The 21,891-nt window shown below is 33.2% G+C and overlaps 1 protein-coding gene across 1 annotated transcript; it reads right to left on the bottom strand.

Annotated features, from left to right (window-relative positions):
• Positions 1-336: 336 nt before the first annotated feature.
• Positions 337-21,550, bottom strand: LOC143081080 (E3 ubiquitin-protein ligase RNF213-like). The gene is made up of 13 exons (XM_076257315.1): positions 21,375-21,550; positions 18,580-18,641; positions 17,754-18,027; positions 16,373-16,474; positions 14,987-15,079; positions 14,160-14,346; positions 13,412-13,699; positions 11,473-12,065; positions 10,122-10,275; positions 9,461-9,681; positions 3,668-3,820; positions 2,514-2,678; positions 337-852 (listed from the first exon to the last, which is right to left on the bottom strand). Exons 1-13 carry the CDS (start codon positions 21,540-21,542, stop codon positions 337-339), a joined length of 2,976 nt encoding a protein of 991 aa, XP_076113430.1. The 5' UTR covers positions 21,543-21,550.
• Positions 21,551-21,891: the final 341 nt, after the last annotated feature.

Genomic DNA, 21,891 nt, shown 5'->3' with positions numbered 1-21,891 from the left:
TCATATCAAAATATTTATAAAGCCAAACAAGTACAAAGTTGAAGATCATTGAGGATCCAAAATTCCAAAAAGTAGTGCCAAATACGGCTAAGGTAATCTATGCCTGGGATAAGAAAATCCTAAGTTTTTCGAAAAATTAAAAGTTTTGTAAACAGGAAATTTATAAAAATTACCACATTATTGATATTCAAGTCAACACCACCAAAGTGTTGACTACTGGGCTGGTGATACCCTCGGGGTCGAACCAACACAGATATATATAGTCCGACTGTATCTTTCACTTAGTGGTGTGTTTGTAGAAGTTATGTTTTCTATTGACTTTGCGTCATATCAAACTCAATGCATTAACTCACCTCCTTGAATATGTCTTGATTTCGTTCCTTTTGTTACAGTTTTGATGGCATTTGTCTTAGCAGAGGATACCGCAATTGTTAAATCATCTTTTGTACAACCTCGTTTCACAGCAGAAAGTAATGAATAAACTAGAGGGGATGGTACTGCTTCAGATCCTACTTTCACTAGCTCTTTTTGTAGAATTACCATCTGGTCTACTGTGAAATAAGTCAAGCCGAAATATATGTCTCTCGTTTGGTCAATGTATTCTAACCATTTGTTATGGCATTGTTCAAGAAATCTTGCTAACTCTTGGATCACTAAACTAACGTCATTACTTTTCTCATCAATACGTGTTCTAATTGCTTGGCTATCTTCTTCAGAACCAAATAATACGAATGCACAAACAGTGCTGTCTGGATCACAGACAATTCTTATTCGCCAATGTGAGAAAAGTACACACCCATCAGATCTAAGTTTTACATAAATACTGCCTAGCCTCACTATTGAATCTAAAATCTGAAAAAATATTATAGCAGTGTATTAAATGACGTTTCCTAAATTAATACAATTTAGTAAAAGTAGATTTAAATAAAAAAAAAAATGCCCTAATAATGATTGTAGCCAAATTTGGTTTGATATTGCCCCCGTAATTTAGTCGTCATGAATGATGTATTGGCTTCAAAGTAATACTAGGTCAGCACTTTATAAAGAGCATTCATGCCCTATTTTGTTTCAAAGTAACAACAATTAGTCAGCATAAAGAATATCATGCAATGTGTTGTTTCATTCAATTCAGTGGTTCTCTAAAAGAAGCTCAAAGTGTTAAAATAAAACGACAACGACCGACGACGACGACGTTATCTTTTTTTTTTGTCTATCTGAATGTTTCTTTTACTGTTCACTTTGTTTTTGATGATATCAATGTCGCTCTGAACTTTAACACCCCGTCATTATGTTATTGTGCTATGGTGATTTTTTTTATGTTTGTCTTTAATTTTTGCTAATGTATTTTGTATATATGCCTTTATGTATTTCTTTTTTACATATGACGTGGCTCTGTTTACTTTGTTTTTAATGATATCCATAAGACGTGGCTCTGAACTTAAGCATCCAGTCAATGTGTAATGTGCTATGATGATAAAGAAAAATTAGTATTCTTGTCTATCCTTTTTGCTTATGTGCTTTGTCTTTATTCCTTTTTGTGTTTCTTTGTTACATAATATTTACTGCTCTATCCCAATTTTTGACATGTTTACCTATTATGACTATAAAAAGAAGATGTGGTATGATTGCCAATGAGACCACTCTTCACAAGAAACTAAATGACACAGAAATTAACAACTATAAGTCACCGTACGGCCTTCAACAATGAGTAAAACCCATACCGCATAGTAAGCTCCCGAAATGACAAATGTAAAACAATTCAAACGAGAAAACTAACGGCCTAATTTATATACAAAAAGTGAACGAAAAACAGATATGTAAAATAAGAGCAACAGTAGTATACCTCTGTTCAAAATTCATAAATCGATTGAGAGATAAAACAAATCCGGGTTACAAACAAAAACAGAGGGAAACGCATCAAATATAAGAGGAGAAATAGGACACAACAGAAACAAAACATTAAAATGTAACACACACAGTTGGTTTACTTTTTGCCAGAAAATATATTCATTTGTCGCGACCAGTTTGACACACCAGAACAAAAGAACCGTTTAACTTAATGCAAGATTAGAAACGAGTTTAATTTATGCTGTTCCAGAAATAACCGCTTGGGGGTATGTTAAGGACTTTTTAGACTCCGAACAAATTTCCATTGTACCAATGATTTTAATTTATTACACACTTATAACAGACCCCTTACCGTTCTTTAGCTACTTCTTTTAGTGCGTAATTGGTTTGTTGTTCTCGATTTTGAAAGTTAATTAGCTATTTTTATTATGAAAAAATGTAATTTTCAAATTGTAAATTGTGGTGCATCAAATCAAATCCTGTGCTGTGTACATTTTTCGGTCAGGACTTTTTTTTTCAAAACTGGTCATACTTGGGAAAGGATGTAATACAAAATATCATCTATAACACATCTTTTTTGGGTCACTTAGAATCTGAAACTATCAATATAACTGCCTACTGTACGGTGAAACAATGACGGTTAGACATTTTTTCATTCAACTTACCAACATAAATCTTTCAACATCATCTTTGCCTTGTTCAGCTTTTCCTGCTACTAACATAAGTCGTGATTGGATATCATATAGCTGTTCATATCTGTAATACTTATCCTTCTTTGACGTCCTGCCTTCTTTGTGACGAACTTGTAAATCTATCACATCCGATAATGCCTATTTTGATATATAAATAATTTTATAAATATTTATTTATTCAATTTCAAGAATATTCATTAATATACTACTGTTGCCTTAATTGTAGGGTACCTTATTCAGTTGACAAATTCTTCATTCAAACCTAAGGGAGCATATGTTGAACTTCAGATTTCAATTTGCATTTTCTGAAAGAAGTCGACAGAAACTCGTTCTGCGAAATAAAACAAATCAACAATCAATCATGTCAGTCTTCAAATTTTGTCCTTTTGAAAAGTTATTGTCCTTATAAAAAAAAGACAAATGAGACGAAGCCATGACCAGGATCTTGTTTTGATGTGTTTTGTTTTATACCTTAAATTCATTCTCCACATGTTCGCACCGACTACTTTGTTCGAGTTCAAATAATTACTTTGATGTGATAAAACGTTGGTCTGCTGAGCCTAATTTAAAGCCTGTAATCACTGATTATACATATTTTTAATTTAACCTTTTAATAGACTTGCTAAATATTTAATTATACGTTATGTCTTCGACATTATAGCGAATTAATATTCACAAGCGTCATGACCTGACAAATATGTTTATTTCGGTCATATGATGTCGATTTCAGTTCTCTTTATAAAACTGTAAAATTATTTAAGTCCAGACAAATACATGTCATCTTTACGTCAATGTAAAGATTAATTGGATACATTAGTATTCAAACTAATGTGGTATATCACAAATACCTCTTAAATATCCATTGTACATACTAGAACTCAAAGAGTAACACATATTTACGAATAAAGGGTAGACTATTGGCCGTAGACAAACTCACACTCTTTAACACCACAAAGACCAACTTAAGCAAGAGCAATGCTGTTTATACCAAACTAGCAAGGATTTCATTTACTCTTGGAGGGTAAGCAGGTTTTGCTATATATGTGACACCTGTCAAAAACATGAACTTGCATTTTTGTATGTTTCTTTTCCTTTTTTATTGGGCACTAAAATTAAAAATCACCTACCGGATTTTCTACAAATGGAATCCTAGTCAAGTTTCCAATTTGGTACACACCCCTCTTATTTATAGCTTCAGCCTGTGCAAGTGTTGTAACCTCAGCAGCTCCGTGAAACTCCTCCACAGATTTAAGCCACCTAATTTGTCTTGATGTATCCCGCTTAAAAAATTCAAGTTGATATTAAATTAAAAGTTTAACTTTAGATGATGCAAACATAATATAGGGTACAGTAATTGATTGAAATGTGTTATTCTATGAAGAATATACAACCAAAACAAATGCATCCCCTTGGCAAACTGTTGTCGATATCGCAAAGCCGAGGTGGTCGTGTGGTGTAGCGGGACGGCTACAGTGCAGGCGATTAGGTGTCACGATATCTCAGTAGCATGGGTTCGAATCCCGGCGAGGGAAGAACAAAAAATTTGCGAAAGCAAATTTACAGATCTAACATGGTTGGGTTGATGTTTAGACGAGTTGTATATACATTATGTACACAGCCATGTATCACCATCATTGATGGGGATCCGATGGATACATCTGTTGTAGGGTTGTCACTGACTCAGACGTACTTATAAATATAATTATTTTCTGTGACTGTATCTTACATTAATTTGTAGGATCCTTTACTATTGATAATTTAGCTGATCTGTAACAATAACATCTGCATGCCTTATATATCATGTACTGCAGTACACCACTAGATTAAAACTGACGTGGAAAGGTAACACACGGCCAGCGAAAGCTCTTTTTTTGAGAGCCCAGGTGGTCGTGTGGTCTAGCGGGACGGCTGCAGTGCAGGCGATTTGGTGTCACGATATCACAGAAGCATGGGTTCGAATCCCGGCGAGGGAAGAACCAAAAATTTGCGAAATTTGTATCATGTACTGCAGTACGCCACTAGATTAAAACTGACGTGGAAAGGTAACACGGCCAGCGAAATCAAACCCCTTATCTATGTCCAATTTCTTATAACCTCGTTTTGTCAAAAATCCGCGAAGTTCCTGTAACCGTTTCGTGACAGCCTCCTCAAAGGAGCAAATCCGCTTCACTCTGAGAGCTTGACTGTACGGGATACTTTTTGTGTTTGGGGTGACAGCTTTGGGGAGAAAGGTATTGATGTTTATCTGTGGGTTTACAGTAAAGGTCTGTTGATATGACACCGTCCTTTATAGATGTGGTTGTGTCTAAGAAAGATATCTTAGAGTCGGAAATTTCATACGTAAATTTAATTGAATGGTGGGCGTTGTTTGCAGATAAGGGGTTTGCGCGCGCTAACAATAACAATAACAGCCGCAATGACCTCTTACAGTACAAACGGAAGAGGCGCAGCAAAATAGTCCCGTTTGTTCTTACATACAATCCAGCCTTTAATAACCTTTCACGTTTGATCCGTGCCAATTGGCAAACTATTGCCAAACACCCTAAATTATCCAAGATCTTTCCCAATCCTCCTGTCTTAGCTTTTCGGAGACCAGCAAGTCTGAAAGACTTATTTGTTAGAGCTGACGTCTCCTCAAATAAAAGCTGTTCAATTGCAGAATGGTGCAAGTCATGTGGTAACAGACGTTGCCTGACTTGTCAACAAATACTGAATACTCAAACATTCACTTGCCACTCGACTGGGTCTGTGTACACTATATATTGCAATGTAACTTGCAAAACCCAGAATGTTGTATACCTCCTTCAATGTCGATGTGGCATGCAGTATGTTGGCGAGACAGAGCAGCCATTTAACAAACGCATGAATGGTCATCGAAGTGACTACACTTGCAAGCCCGACCTACCCGTAAGTCGTCATTTGAGATCACCTGGACACACAAGCTGATCTCAAAAACCTTACCATCACGATCATAGACCACAACGAGGGTTGGTCGAAGGTCGACAGAGTCGCTCGGGAAAGATTTTGGATAAGAAAGTTACGGACAGTCTCCCCAGAGGGTATAAATGAAAAAACATAGAACGAGTCCCTCATTTTCCTGTGACTACCTGTTTCAAACAACGCCGGATTTAGTACTGGCTTTACAGTTCGAAATTATTTTTAAAATTAACAGTTTAAATTACAGGTTTTCATTGATTCGGGATGATGTATAAGTACGTTGCCACGTTCAATTATTTTACCTCATTATACAATACTTATTTTTTTAATCATTATTAGACTGATGTTCGTTTGGGAGGCTTAAATATGTAGTTTCTGTTGTAATTGCCCTACCGTTGTCTAATTTATACCATCCTGGATCGGTTAGGACATTTTTGATTTTTTTGTTTGTGGACTGCCCTCAATGCAGTTATAACATCTCAACTGTCACAACCTTTGGAAATCTAGAGTTGTGCCATTTCACATCGTAAATAACTATTTTTATTTTTGGCATATTTCTGTAGTCTTTGCGGTGTGTTTGGATATTTTAAAATTGTTCCAGCGTTCGCTTAAATTGTATAAATCAAGATTTTGAAAGAGTCTCAATTTGAATTGACATGATTCATTTGTCATTGTGCAATTACCGAAGAAGGATATCTGTTATTCGAAATATCTAATATTTGTATATTTTATAGTTATTTAATGGTGATGTTGTACCCATTTTGACTTGTTATATATATATATATATATAGTCACTGACTCAGACGTACTTATAAATATAATTATTTTCTGTGACTGTATCTTACATTAATTTGTAGGATCCTTTACTATAGATAATTTAGCTGATCTGTAACAATAACATCTTCATGCCTTATATATCATGTACTGCAGTACGCCGCTAGATTAAAACTGACGTGGAAAGGTAACATACGGCCAGCGAAAGCTCTTTTTTTTGAGAGCCCAGGTGGTCGTGTGGTCTAGCGGGACGGCTGCAGTGCAGGCGATTTGGTGTCACGATATCACAGTAGCATGGGTTCGAATCCCGGCGAGGGAAGAACCAAAAATTTGCGAAAGCAAATTTACAGATCTAACGTTGTTGGGTTGATGTTTAGACGAGTTGTATATACATTATGTACACAGCCATGTATCACCATCATTGATGGAGATCCGATGGATACATCTGTTGTAGGGTTGTCACTGACTCAGACGTACTTATAAATATAATTATTTTCTGTGACTGTATCTTACATTAATTTGTAGGATCCTTTACTATAGATAATTTAGCTGATCTGTAACATAACATCTTCATGCCTTATATATCATGTACTGCAGTACGCCGCTAGATTAAAACTGACGTGGAAAGGTAAAATACGGCCAGCGAAAGCTCTTTTTTTTGAGAGCCCAGGTGGTCGTGTGGTCTAGCGGGACGGCTGCAGTGCAGGCGATTTGGTGTCACGATATCACAGTAGCATGGGTTCGAATCCCGGCGAGGGAAGAACCAAAAATTTGCGAAAGCAAATTTACAGATCTAACGTTGTTGGGTTGATGTTTAGACGAGTTGTATATACATTATGTACACAGTCATGTATCACCATCATTGATGGAGATCCGATGGATACATCTGTTGTAGGGTTGTCACTGACTCAGACGTACTTATAAATATAATTATTTTCTGTGACTGTATCTTACATTAATTTGTAGGATCCTTTACTATAGATAATTTAGCTGATCTGTAACAATAACATCTTCATGCCTTATATATCATGTACTGCAGTACGCCGCTAGATTAAAACTGACGTGGAAAGGTAACATACGGCCAGCGAAAGCTCTTTTTTTTTGAGAGCCCAGGTGGTCGTGTGGTCTAGCGGGACGGCTGCAGTGCAGGCGATTTGGTGTCACGATATCACAGTAGCATGGGTTCGAATCCCGGCGAGGGAAGAACCAAAAATTTGCGAAAGCAAATTTACAGATCTAACATTGTTGGGTTGATGTTTAGACGAGTTGTATATATATATAGCAAAAGTAAATAAACACGGTGTACAGAATGTATATAATAATATTTTTAAATTTGCAAACTACATTTCACATCAAATAATAACAGTTCGTTAAAATATTGTCACTTGCGCATTCATGCCTTCTGGCAATCTTCAGGCGACGTTTTAACAATGTCCTTGACGACACTGCCGTTGGTAACGTTTATTACGTTACAATAACGATAAGGGGAGATAAATCAAACGTGTTTAAGTAGATCCGTTTAATTTTGGCTGAAAGTCCTTTATAAAGTGTGCTTCCTTTGCCAGTCTTTTATATTTGTTCGATTCGTTCATTTTATAGAACGGATATACGGTAAATTTTCCACTACTGCACGTTTCGAAATTATTATTTGATGTGAAATGTAGTTTGCAAATTTAAAAATATATATATATATATATTTGCGAAAGCAAATTTACAGATCTAGCATTGTTGGGTTGATGTTTAGACGAGCTGTATATATATATATATAAACCTAATACTGGGCAAAAGTAAAAGCTACCAATCATAAACCTACCTGTGATTACTCATTCCTTCAAACTTTTTGGGTAATAAACGAGTATGAAAATAAAGTTTTTGTGTACGGTGTACAACATATGCACTGTACCTAAAGGACACGGAGGCATGATGATTACTTTATTGCACTGTACCTAAAGGAAACAGAGGCATGATGATTACTTTATTGTGGAAAGAAGAGAAGCGACACCCAAAATGAGGTCTTCTCGTTTAATACTATAGATGAATAGGAATGACACGATTGAATCAATTTTTCATCAAGCATTTTCCTATTTCGGTTTGAAAAAATCTATATACTATTAGAAAGTATGTATAAATGTTTGAAAATTTAGTTGTCATAAGAACCCTACAATACATGTACATGTATACATAAGTGTAAATTAAGTCTAGTTGTAAATTATTATTAATTAATAATTTGGACATCGATTAAAGACGACTACAATCAATCGGACGTCGTTTTAGCAAAACATTACGTTACAATAGACGTCGATTAGAGTATCAAAATATTGGACGTCTATTTGAAAATGTAACGTCAGATTTGGTCGTCGATTTGAGGAACGGACGTCGATTAGAGGCCGGACATTGATTTGAGTCTAACATATATATATACCGGCGCGGGAGGAAGTTACGTATCAAATCTACTCTAACATCGTTAGGTTGATTTTCTAGGCACTTTATATATAGATTGCCTAACAATATAATTTTAACACACTAATTAGTATGTAAATATAAGAATGTTTAAAATATTTACAAAATTATAAAAATAAACGCAATATTTCGCTAGACCAACTAGCTGTATCAAGCGTGCATCTATCCAGGTGAAATCGGGTGTAGATGGTAAGATTCATATTTTTAAGTGCAACATTTACATTGAGCTGCAAATTTTTCTTATTTTCAAGGCAGCTAAATTCAAGTGCAACATATACATTGAGCTGCAAAAGTTTCTTATCATCTAGATCCGATTTCACCTGGATAGATGCACGCTTGATAAAGCTAACAGGAAATTTTCATATTCACTTGTGAATGCTATGTTATTTAACGCCAATTTTTATCCAAATTGTATTCGTATTGTGTCATATATAGGTCGTCGTTTAGCGTATGTTTTATACTTGTTTTTGTTAATATGTGTTTTTGATTTGTGATTGATATTTTATATCGTGTCTTTCTATTATGTAATGTTACACCACTACTTCAAATAGATTGGTACAATAATCGAACAAATATTACTTTCCATGATCCGATATGAAACAAATTATGACATTGGTACATTATTTAATCATTTGTATGAGGTTTTTTTTCCACTGGAAAAAGCCGTAAATTTGTTATCATGTCGTACATAAATCTATCTTTATGGTGCTAAAATACCAATAACTCTTATTTGACTTTAACACACTCACCAGCTTTTGAGGGAGTTGGGGATTTGAGTCTAAATCATTCCAGACATCCTGACATTTTTTCAAGAATTCTTCAGTGTCACACTCTTGTCCTAAATTAAAGATCAAGGGTGCATATCCAGTGGTAGCGGAGTGTAAACAGTTGACCTTGGCAATCTCCATGTCACCTTCACCTGCTGATATACTGGCCAAGTCTACAAAAACTTGGAGTTCTTTTAATCCACCTGGAAATAAATGTTAACTAATTATATATTTTATAGATCAGCTGAAGTCATATTATCCTTCTATTCACAATAGCATTATCAACCTCTTTCAAAGAAACCATGTGTATGTATAAAAGATACCGATTGAGTTCAATTCATTACGTCATAGTTGGTCATTTTCAATTTGAAAAAGAAGAGATGAATATATAATAGAAGATTCTGCATGTTATATTAATAAAATAATCTCAGAACTGAGAAGTTGATAGAGCAGATGGTTTTCCCTCGAAAATAGGGTTTTTTTTCTGTAATAATATGGTACATCACTCTTTCAAAGTGCAAACGCAACACATTTATTAAGTGTTATTTTAATGTTGTCCTCATAAAACAAACTATTTTGAAACATGCACAAGATACCAATAAATAAAGAGATGATATCTGAATAATCTTGATCATATAAATACCTTTCATTGTCTTTTGCAGCCACTGTACTAATGATTTACAAGTGACTAACTCATGCAAACAGTCAGCTCTTTCTTTTGTGATCTCTTTTAGAATCGAACATGTATTCAATAAACCTCTGTCTAGTCTTTTCATTGATGTATCTTCAACATTTGTCTGTAGGAAAACAAACAAGTGAAAACCTTTACATCTTCATAATAACATTACATGTATGTTTCACTAGAATCCGTTAGATTGATTGTTTAACAACAATTGCGCGTCATTTGAAAAATAACCTTCAGATCAAAATGAAATTTTATGTTCGTGATGACACCTTGCTTGCACAAGAAAGTACACAGGTATGTTAAAGGAAAACTTTATTCCTGGTCTTATAAGCATACAAATGTAACTATAAGAAATGAATGCTCTTTTTTAACTCAATTTGGGTTTCATATTTAACGAATATCACCATTAATGTAATTTAAACAACAGGTTCTTATCTTAATACAAATGATGTTCAGACATTGACGATTGCTCTGCGTTTGTATTTTTTACGGACTAATAAATATTCACAATCCAATCCTCGTTTATGATATTAACGATGCCATTTAGGTCCTTTGAAACTACTGTTTATTTGTCCTGTAAAACACGACAAATGCCATCATTCAGTTCCAATTTTGTTGTCTAACTGTTGGATTTTTAAGTCATGGCATTGTCAGTTAATGTTCATATTATGAGTTTGAAAATGCCTAAATTATCTTCGCCTGTATATAATAGCTACATAATACCCCGGGTTTGTTTTTGAGTGGTGTTTTTAATTATTTTTTTTTGGGGGGGGGGGGGTGTAAAGTTTGTATATATTTTTGTATGAACACGATTTGAAATACGATATTACTGAATTCAGAAATGTCTAAAAACAAAGCCAATTATACTTTTAGTGCTACCAAATGAAAAAAATCATGAAAATAAATATCAAATAGTTGGGGGAAGGACGCATGCAATTTTATGCATGCAATTTTATGAGCCTAGTCTCCATTTTTTTTTGTTTTTTGTCATTCTTCACTATTAACATTATTTTTACTTTTTAAGATTTCCAGTTCAAATGACTATGAAGATAAGGAAAGAATTTTAGTCTCGATATTGAAATTCTATTCTTAACAAGGCAGGTCAATCGAATACTCTGGTAATTTCCTTATGTAATTTTTATCAAAATATTGAAAAAAAACGAAAAAAAAACTTTCTACACATGTTTGTTCTTCCCACTTTCAGCTTAATAACTATATCTCAGATTTGTTTCGTGTGATGAATGATATGAATATCAAATTTAATAAAGGGTTGCAATAATGTGATAAATGAAAAAACAACATATCTTACCACTCTAGAAATGTCAAAGATTTGACTAAAATGTTTTTCTTTCAAATCAAATTCATTAATGACTTCAATTATGACTTTAGCTCCATAAATGCAGTTTTCTAAAATTTCGAAGTTTTTAATCTGGTAAAGTCTTTCGTCAATCCATTGTGTATTTCGATGACTGTCAAGAAACATAAGTTCCTTCCTCAATTCATCGGGATCTCTAGTCTTGAACCACTTATTAAACTCAGTGAAGGTCAAATCGCCAGATACAAACTTTTTGCAAAGGATTTTCCAATCCAGTAGAGTTTGGTGCCAAACATAATTGAAGACCTCATTAATAGATAACTTTCGACCTAGATTTTTCTTCATCTCTTTTCCTTTCTTTTTCCAGATTTTCATAAACAAGGAACCTTGGCAGCAATTGACAATGTCTGGTACCACTTGCATATTTTGAGGACTGAGAAGTTTGAATGCGATTATTATAGGTTGGTAGCTCTCCAGGTCTCTCTGTTGGTGTAGAATGCTTGTATCTACCAGTGTATCCAGGCTAACTGCATTTATATCACCTGTGATAACAGTCTTTAGCTGATATTTAAGAGGTTCAGTATCCGCTATATAAGTAATGAAAGAGAAAATAATATTTAAAAAAGAACAACAGACTTGGAAATTATATTTAAAACTAGGTTCACACTACCGATCAGATCAACTCGATGATCCCGATTGTCCAAATTTCCACGACCAAGCGTAATCAATTTTTCAATCGGGCCTGTTAACGCCTTCTACCCGACTACTGTCGACTGTACACGACTTATTCTCGACCATTTACGATTTCTTAACGACTCAATCACGACTCAAACCCGACCACTAATTGAATATATGTTCGATAATTCCGACCAATTCACGATCTCTACACGATCTTTACTCGACTAGCTAGACCAAATCAACTATACTCGACCTCAGCCTGATCTCGAACAGACCAGACCGATCTAATCGTATAGGGGTTGTCGGGATAGTCGGATATTTGTCAGATATGTAAAACAAAACAAATCAGAATGTTGTTATTTTGTCAGATATGCAAAACAAAACAAATCAGAATGTTATTAAAATTCCGACATCAACAGGACATGATTTAAGATGATATCAGCAAGGAAGCTGAATAAGTCAACTAGCTGTCTTTAAATGAAAAGTAAACTCAATATTTCCAAATAAGAAAATCATAAAGGCTACATGTATTCCACTTCTTTTGCAATGTAAAATGCACTTCTCGTAGATACCAAGCTTAACCAACGCTCAAATGAAAAAATCCAAAATGGTCAAATAAAGAAAGAAGTTGAAAAGCGGTGTTGACTCGAATTTCCGAATCAGGAACTGCAATATACAGTCAAAAGCTTTTAAGAGTTGTGCCTGATATTCATATGATGAAGACATAATCTTTCAATCAGTTTAATTGAAGTGTGGAGCTGGCATGTCAGTTAACTGCTAGTAGTCTGCTGTTATTTATGTATTATTGTCATTTTGTTTATTTTCTTTGGTTATATCTTCTGACATCAGACTCGGACTTCTCTTGAACTGAATTTTAATGTGTGCATTGTTATGCATTTACTTTTCTAAATTGGCTAAAGGTAAAGGGAGAGGGTTGAGATCTCATAAACATTTGTGCGCCTGTCCCAAGACAGGAGCCTCTGGCCCTTGTTAGTCTTGTATTATCTTTAATTTTAGTTTCTTGTGTACATTTTGGAGTTTAGTATGGCGTTCATTATCACTGAACTAGTATATATATTTATTTAGGGGCCAGCTGAAGGATGCCCTCGGGTGCGGGAATTTCTCGCTTCATTGAAGACCTGTTGGTGACCTTCTGCTGTTGTCTGTTCTATGGTTGGGTTGTTGTCTCTTTGACACATTCCCCATTTCGATTCTCAATTTTATTTAACAGTTGGGGTTTAGTTTTCATTTTTACCTTTACATTTTGAACACAAATGTGTGAACTCTTGTACAATCTCGTACGTGTTTTCAAATGCCTGCAGCTCTAAATGTCTTCCATCTAGGGTTTTTAAAATGGTGTCTGGTTTGGAAATTTTAATAACAGGAACAATCTTTCGAAATTGCTTTTTTCTGGACATCAACATTCTCAATGATCCAACGCAAATGCTGCCTTGTAACAAATCTTCGATTAAATCTTTTGTGATACCATGAAACTTTGCCATGATTCTTTGACAATTCAGATTCACTGCTTCCTGGTTTTCACCTAAACATATGAAAACAGTAATATTGCAAGTCAAACCACTCTGAATAACTTTCTCTGCTAGAAGTTTCCTGTTTAATATTTGAGGCTTGGAGATTTTGAAATAGTTATTCGGTCGAAATTAAGCTTTGAACACGTAACTCATAGTTCGGAATTTTAGTATTTTGTAACTTAATCATTCTATTCTGATAAGTCATGAGTCATACTAAACCCTTTGTACTTGGATAGATCTTCATTGACAATCATGCTACGTTACCTGTTTTCTTAAATTATGTTTGTTATTTAAGATCATCTGACTTCTCACATTTGATTACAAAAATTAAACATCCTGGCCAGAATTAACTTTTATTCTAGAAAACGTATCGGCCTAACGTTGAAAAAAAATAGCCTGCATATCGCAGTATAATTTAGCATTAAAGCTATAAATGTAGTTTAAAAATTATCTTTGGTTCCTAAAACTTACAAAACAATTCCATATAGATATGGAAAGGCTCCCACATCAATGCATGTTCTAGATCTTGTATAGGATTATCTAGACTCTTTGACCCCCATTCTTTTTCAAATACTTTTGACAAAAGCTCCGACAGACGCAAGTTTGACTTTCCATCTTTGTTTTTCCTCCAGTCAAAACTGCTACAACTTTCTATTGCCTAAGTAATATTCGAAATTCATAAATCGATTAAAAAAATCCGTGTTACAAACTAAAACTGAGGGAACACATCAAATGTAAGAGGAGAACTACGACACAACAGAAACACAACATTAAAATGTAACACACACAGAAACGAACAATAATATAACAATGGCCATTTTCCTGACTTGGTACAGGACATTATGATAAAAACAATAAAGCATAATATTTTTTTGAAGATTTACTTTCAACCAATAGAGGAAAAACAAAGAATTGAGATTTTGATAATTACTAAAATAAATTTTGACAGATGAATCTTCAATTTAAAATAATGTCAATGAGATTGATTCCTGTATGATATTTACCTTAAAAACTTAGATTTTTGCGTGATATTTACTATTTAGTAATGTCTTCGTCATGTATTCCGTCACGTATTCGATAGAAATACATTTATTTATATAGTTTGATAATGTTTTCATGAAGCAACATTACACCTTTTCAATTATGATCAATTATGCAAACCAAACTTTTGACTAAATCTAGATATACTTTTATATACTTAAGTCATTGTCCATAACATTTCCTGTAGAGAAAGATGGATAAGTATTTAGAAAAAAGTAGAGAGGTAACTAAAATAGTATGCAAAATTGTTTACAAACCTCTAAAACAGCTTTACTTAGAATTTCCTGTACAGTTTCTTCAAAAGTGTCTGCATGTGAACAATAAATCTGAACCAATTTCTCCGGTGAAATCTGAAAAAAAAATTTGAGTCATTTGTTAATATACAAATGGTCAAATTCAATATTGTGTATTCTCTGTCTTTTATATGTTATTGATTGAATGAAAAATCGTGTCATTTCAGGAACAGTGGAAAAGTCCTAATTGTCCACAAAAACCGGCGAAAGATCACACGAACCCTACCAACAACCGAGCTTTATATGGTGTTCTCCGAAAGGAGAAGATTTTGACTACATGAAATATTATACCATCATAGAAAAATGGAAAAAGGAATCAATAAGAAAATATTCCACAAAAAGATTCACAGAAAATATTGGGCAATGCAAAACCATAAAAGTAAAAAAAAACAGAAATACCGAACTCCAAGGAAATTCAAAGCGGGCAATCTCTTAACAAATGACAAAATCAAAAGCTCATACATATGACACGAATGGAAAATAACTGTCATATTCCTGTCTTGGTACATGCATATCCTTATGTAGAAAATGGTGGATTTAAACCTGGTTGTATGTCAGCTTAAGCTCTCACTCGCTGGTCAGTCGAATACAATTCCATGATATTGACAACGATGTGTGAACAAAACAAAACAGACAATAGCTGTTAATTTCTGTGTCATTTTGTCTCTTGTGGAGAGGTTTGCCATTGGCAATTATACCACATCTTTTCTATATAAACATAATAGAATATATTTTCAAAAATTTGGGGTTGACCACTTTACAAACAAACAACTAAATTAACAAAGAAAAACACAACAAAATTGCATGTATACACTCTATAGACAGAGCACATAAGCATGAATGAAATACAAAAATACAAAATATGTACAATTCCGCAATAACATAATGACAGGATGTATAAATACTTATCCAAGCCTAAAAGATATTTATACCAAAAAATAAATAAACATAATAAGTTCTGACAATATACAAATAAAAATAAAAATAAAACTTTAACACTAGGGCATAAGTGAATGTTTTAAAACCTACGTTTATATTTCTAGTTTCAACATATTTTATTGTCCAAAAACATTGACAATAGGATTTAGAACGTCATCTCCATATGTCTATACTATTGATGTGTGAATTATGTGTTGTTTTGTCAAAGAAGTTTTAGCACACCAAATAATTAGGTTAATGACATAAATTCCTGTCTAAGTGGTCACTTTCATATCAAAGGGTATAAAGCTGAATTACAGACAGGACATTCGTTATCGAATTTTTCATTTTTCACTATTGGTATAACGATTTCGGAATTTGAATAAAATAAAATCTAAAAGAAGTTATTGTTAATAAAAACTAGTTCTTTACCTTTTCTTTGACAGTTTGACGAAATCTGGAATTCAGAAAGTCTGTAAAAGAAGACTTTATTCCTCCTTCTGGAAGATTCAGCTGAAAGGCTGCATTCCAGAGCTACAAAAAAATATCGATTATAAAGGCATCACTTTATTCCTGTCCGTTGGTCTTTGTATTATAGTTGATTCATTCGTTATAATACGTATTTTTTTCCTGTGTTTAAAATAATTTGCTATGCATGTTCATTTTTCTTATAGAAAGCAACAATGATTAAAACAAGATTTCAGAAAAGCATATTGAAAATAATGAAAGTGAAACTGAAAGTATCACAGCCCCTTAAAATCATCAATAACCCATGTTTATACAATATATTGGCAAACATGTGTGAACAGAACTAACAGACATAAAAGGTAACAATGCCAAAATAAGGGTACATCAGTCAAAATGGCATATAGTAAAGCAGTAAAAATAAAAGACAACAATACACACAAAGACCAAAAAAAAACAACAACAACACATTGGCGGGAATCATAAGTACCTAGCCACGCCAAAATAGTTTTATCGAAAAGCGGACCCAACAGTAAGGGTCTTTATTGTCATAGAAAAAAAGAGCACTATAACACGTAATTGAGATGAACAACAATGTCATTACCCAGAATCTTTTCATCAAAAACATCATGTAATATTTGTGAAGTTGATAAGAAATATCAACAAGGTTTCTTCGGATAATTTATATTTAGAAAAAAACGTTACGTTCTTTGATAACCCTTATTCATCAACTTTCCGTTTAACACTGGTGACTTTTCATAAAATCAGAAGTAGCAGTAGTTATCAAAGGTACCAGGTTTATAATTTAAAATACGCCAGACGCGCGTTTCGTGTACATAAGACTCATAAGTGACGCTCAGATCAAAATAGTTATAAAGCCAAACAAGTACACAGTTGAAGAGCATTTCGGACCCAAATTTTTAAAATGTTGTGCAAAATACGGTTAAGGTAATCTATTCCTGGGATAAGAAAATACCTAATTTGTAAAAAAAAAACGTTTTGTAAACAGGAAATTTATAAAAATGACCATGTAATTGAAATTTATGTCAACACCGAAGTGCTGACTACTGGGCTGGTGATACCTTCGTGGACGAAACGTCCACCAACAAAGGCATCTACCCAGTGGTAAATAGTTATCAAAGGTACCATGATTATAATTTGATATGCGAGACGCGTGTTTCGTCTACATTAGACTCATCAGTGACACTCAGATCAAAATAGCTATAAAGCTGCGAGCTCTTTAATACCGAGTGAGTTGGAAAGGTATAACCCATATGCTGTTGAGGTTGTATATTGCCACTAAGGTTGGGGAATTGAATATAATTCACCAGAAATATGACCGCCTTACTTTAAATTCTTTGTTGTCGAACAGATCATTTTCCAGCCAGTGAACAATTCTCTCTCTGCAGTGTTTATATTCCCTCCATAGATCATCATGTTTATAATTGTGATTTTCTGGTTTTTCTACTTTATCGGATATTTTCTGGAAATTGTGTAAACTAGTAAGATAAATTTCAATAGCTAGAAATAAAACTTTTGTTTCTTTGATCTGTATCACATTATTCAAAAGGTCAGTTGCAGTTCTGTACGTTCGAAATGCACTGTTAAAACTAGAGAGAGACCTGAAATTGAAAAGATGATATTTAAACATTGTCTCCATCAAATATATTATTAAGGAAAAAACCGTTCAAATGATGAAGTTTCGAAAAATACTTTTCAACCTATTTCTTTCTTGTCAATCATTTCCCCATAACAGACGGAATGTCGTTGTTTGAAATTATCCCAATCGAATCATATATCCGACACTTGCAAAATTGAATTTCAAATTTTAAATTTTAGTCTCATATAAAAAAAAGAAATCTCCAGGATAAAAAAATTGACCGCGAAGAGAATACCAAAAATATATTATAATGTGAAAAGTGACTATTCCGTTTCGCACGATGAAAGCATCGTAGATAGAGGCTATATTTGTAGAAGTACAAGTAAAACAAACATCATAGATAAAACATAAAATAATGGATGCAGAATATTAAATTTCATCCGCAAAGGTTTTTTCAATTACTATTTATATGCTATTGAGTTATTGTTAAACTCAATGTTTTAGCAGTATCGTCAATGAAGAAACATGATAATGAATTAACATTTTACGGTATAATCTTTAAAACAAATCTTACATGTCCATGTCACTCCCAATGATCTGTGAAGCCACATGTTCCAACACATTTTTCAAAAGATCCTACAAAACATCTAATTGTTGTGAATAGTGTGACTGTGACATGATAGGTTTGTAAAATATCATCTATTTTTGTCGAGCTTTCGACTTCAGTCGAAAAAGCGAGACTAAGCGATCCTACATTCCGTCGTCGTCGGTGTCGTCGTCGGCGGCGTCCACAAATATTCACTCTGTGGTTAAAGTTTTTGAAATTTTAATAACTTTCTTAAACCATACTGGATTTCTACCAAACTTGGACAGAAGCTTGTTTATGATCATAAGATAGTATCAAGAAATAAATTTTGTGAAAATAAAATTCCATTTTTTCCGTATTTTACTTATAAATGGACTTAGTTTTTCTGCGGGAAAACATTACATACACTCTGTGGTTGTAGTTTTTAAAATTTTAATAACTTTCTTAAACTATCCTTGGTTTGTACCAAACTTGGACAGAAGCTTGTTTATGATCATAAGATAGTATCCAGAAGTAAATTTTGTAAAATGACAAATCCATTTTTTCCGTATTTTACTTTAAATGGACTTTTTTCTGCCAGGAAACAACACATTCACTCTGGTTAAGTTTTTAAAATTTTGATAACTTTCTTATGCTACTTTTTATTTGTACCAAACTAAGACAGAAGCTTGTTTATGATCAATGATTATGAAATTTTTTTAATATTTTGTACCTGTGTATCTGTATTTTACTTATAAATGGACTTAGTTTTTCTTCCAGTTAACATTACATCCAGTCTACAGTTAAAGTTTTTAAAACATTTATTAGATTCATAAACTATCCAGGATTTTTTACCAAACTTGGACGAAGCTTCCTAAAATCCAAACATGGTATCAAGCGGAATATTTTTATTGATTTTTTCCCTCATTTTTGTTGATCCTGCAATTTACAGCAAAAGTAGGCGAGACACTGGGCTCCGCGGAACCCTTACAAATTTTTCTTGTTAGAACCAAAAAATAATATGTCAACCAGTTATTTATTCCTTTTTTTTAGAATTAAACCAAGTATTTGCAGTCATAAATAAACTCATCATAGATACCAGGATTAAATTTTAAATATACGCCGACGCGCGTTTCGTCTACAAAAGACTCATCAGTGACGCTCGAATCAAAAAATGTTTAAAAAGCCAAATAAACAAATGATAAAGTACGAAGTTGAAGAGCATTGAGGACCAAAAATTTCGAAAAGTTTTGCCAAATACAGCTAAGTTTAATCTATTCCTGAAGGAAGAAAAGACTTAGTATTTCAAAAATTTAAAGTTTTATTAACAGTTAATTTACTATTATAAACATATCAATGATAACTCAAGTCAACACAAAAGTGCTGACTACTGGGCTGGTGATACCCTCGGGGAAATAAATCTCCACCAGCAGTGACATCGACCCGGCATCGACCCAGTGGGTGAAAATAAACTCATCATAGATACCAGGATTAAATTTCAAATATACGCCGACGCGCGTTTCGTCTACAAAACACTCATCAGTGACGCTCGAATCAAAAACGTTTAATTTGACTGTCCCTCTGGTATCTTTCGCCCCTCGTTTAGACACAAATACCTCTATTTAAATTAGCTGGAATTGCAATTGTGGCAAATGTTTTAAATAGATTGAATGTGATCGAAATCAGCATTTATTTGTAATATTCTACTTTTTTTGTTGCTTTTTTTGTTCATATTTTTAAACATTCGATTTCGACATTTCAAGTTATAATCGATTGCTAATAATTTGAATCTTGGAATCAAATGTAAAAACAGGATACCAGTAATTAAAGATTGAATCTTGGAATCAAATGTAAAAACAGGATACCAGTAATTAAAGATTATCAAATAAAAAAAACACGTATTGAATATTAAATCAACTTAACATCCGTTTTCAAACTTATGACATACACTATCCGTTTTGAACAATTTGATTTCAAGACAATTTTGATTCGATCGGTTTTGTATTTGTTACCTTGATCTGTCTTTTCCGAATTGATTTGAACAGCGATAAAGTACTGTTTCAAACCAAGAATTGGGATATGTGTGCAACTGTCTCTAAATATAATATTGCACCTCTTTCCTAACCAGCATAACATCTGACTTTAAACGAAATATACAGAAACTCATAGCTTTACTCATAGCTTTACCAGTTATTTTTAGTAGTAAGTCGATCATTTCAATAGTGTGTGTTGTGAAATCGGCTAAAAAATTCACAAACACAGTTTGAAACGTTCTTCAGTCGTCTGATTATACACCAAAAAGAAATCAAAACCATTTTATTCATTTAAAGCTGCTGGTATAAATATATTGTGTCCCTCACTCTATCTTTCATATTCAGAAAACGTTACCCCCTGAACTACTGTATATTATACACCCGCCCCAAACCCTGCATTTTGTCAAATTTTTTTGGTTAGAAAAAAATAATATAAATTATCTCAAATTCAGCTAAAATTTAAATCAAAAATGATTTAAAATGATTTAAAAATATTAAAAATATGGTTTAAAATTTGACCAATTATCGAATTCTCTCAACCATATAAAATATGATAAATTGGTTTGTTTTCTTTTAACTGCTATCAAATTGACTATCTTTGTATACTTTTTTTCAAGACATCATGTATAAAAAATAAAATCCTTTAAAAATATAAAACTGAACTAATCAATTGTTTTAACATGATTTTGTAACATTATTAAAAGGTAATAGAAAAAAGTTTTTAAAAAGCTAGATTTTTTTTTCAGAATGTGCATTCATAATAAAACTTACTAGTTCTTGGCTGTCTCGAAAATCACAAAAGTGAGATAGAGATGCAGCCAATGTTATGTCAGCTGGAAACATATTGTTCATCAAAACTTCATGAAACATCTGTAAACTCAGTGATGCCAAAAGAGTCCGTGGTAAGAGGTAATCTACTTCGAAGTACGGGGTCAGCATTTGCACAATTTCAGAAGAAGGTCTGTGAATAATAAATTTTAGATTGATAATATATGAATATCTTTGGAATAATTGATAATGAGTTGTGTTAATATATAATTTTTTTTGCTGGTCAGAGTATGACATCAAACAAATTTTTATTTTATAAATAAAGGCGGTTTTTTTTCTCAATATGTCATTAAACTAAGAATTGCATGGCTTTTTGCTTTTTTTTTAATAAATTCATTAATATTTCTGATTTTACCATCGAAAACATGAATTTAAAATAAGCATTTCAGACTGACCTTTAAATGATTTGTATCAATTGAGAAACATTATGCAGAATTAATTGAATAATGAAAAAAAAACA

This window comes from Mytilus galloprovincialis, chromosome 6, assembly GCF_965363235.1.
Source record: "Mytilus galloprovincialis chromosome 6, xbMytGall1.hap1.1, whole genome shotgun sequence".
Taxonomy (NCBI): domain Eukaryota; kingdom Metazoa; phylum Mollusca; class Bivalvia; order Mytilida; family Mytilidae; genus Mytilus; species Mytilus galloprovincialis.
Note: the sequence above shows the minus strand (reverse complement) of the source record. Positions and strands in the feature narration are given on the sequence as shown.

What these genes read in the sequence shown, in the direction of transcription:
- LOC143081080 (XM_076257315.1), bottom strand. Translation starts at nt 21,542, where the DNA reads ATGCTGACCCCGTACTTCGAAGTAGATTACCTCTTACCACGGACTCTT. An exon ending in TCGACAACAAAGAATTTAAA is followed by an intron (nt 16,475 to 17,753) that starts GTAAGGCGGTCA and finishes ATTTTTTTGTAG; the next exon opens with CTCTGGAATGCAGCCTTTCA. An exon ending in TATCTATATGGAATTGTTTT is followed by an intron (nt 13,700 to 14,159) that starts GTAAGTTTTAGG and finishes TCATATGTTTAG; the next exon opens with GTGAAAACCAGGAAGCAGTG.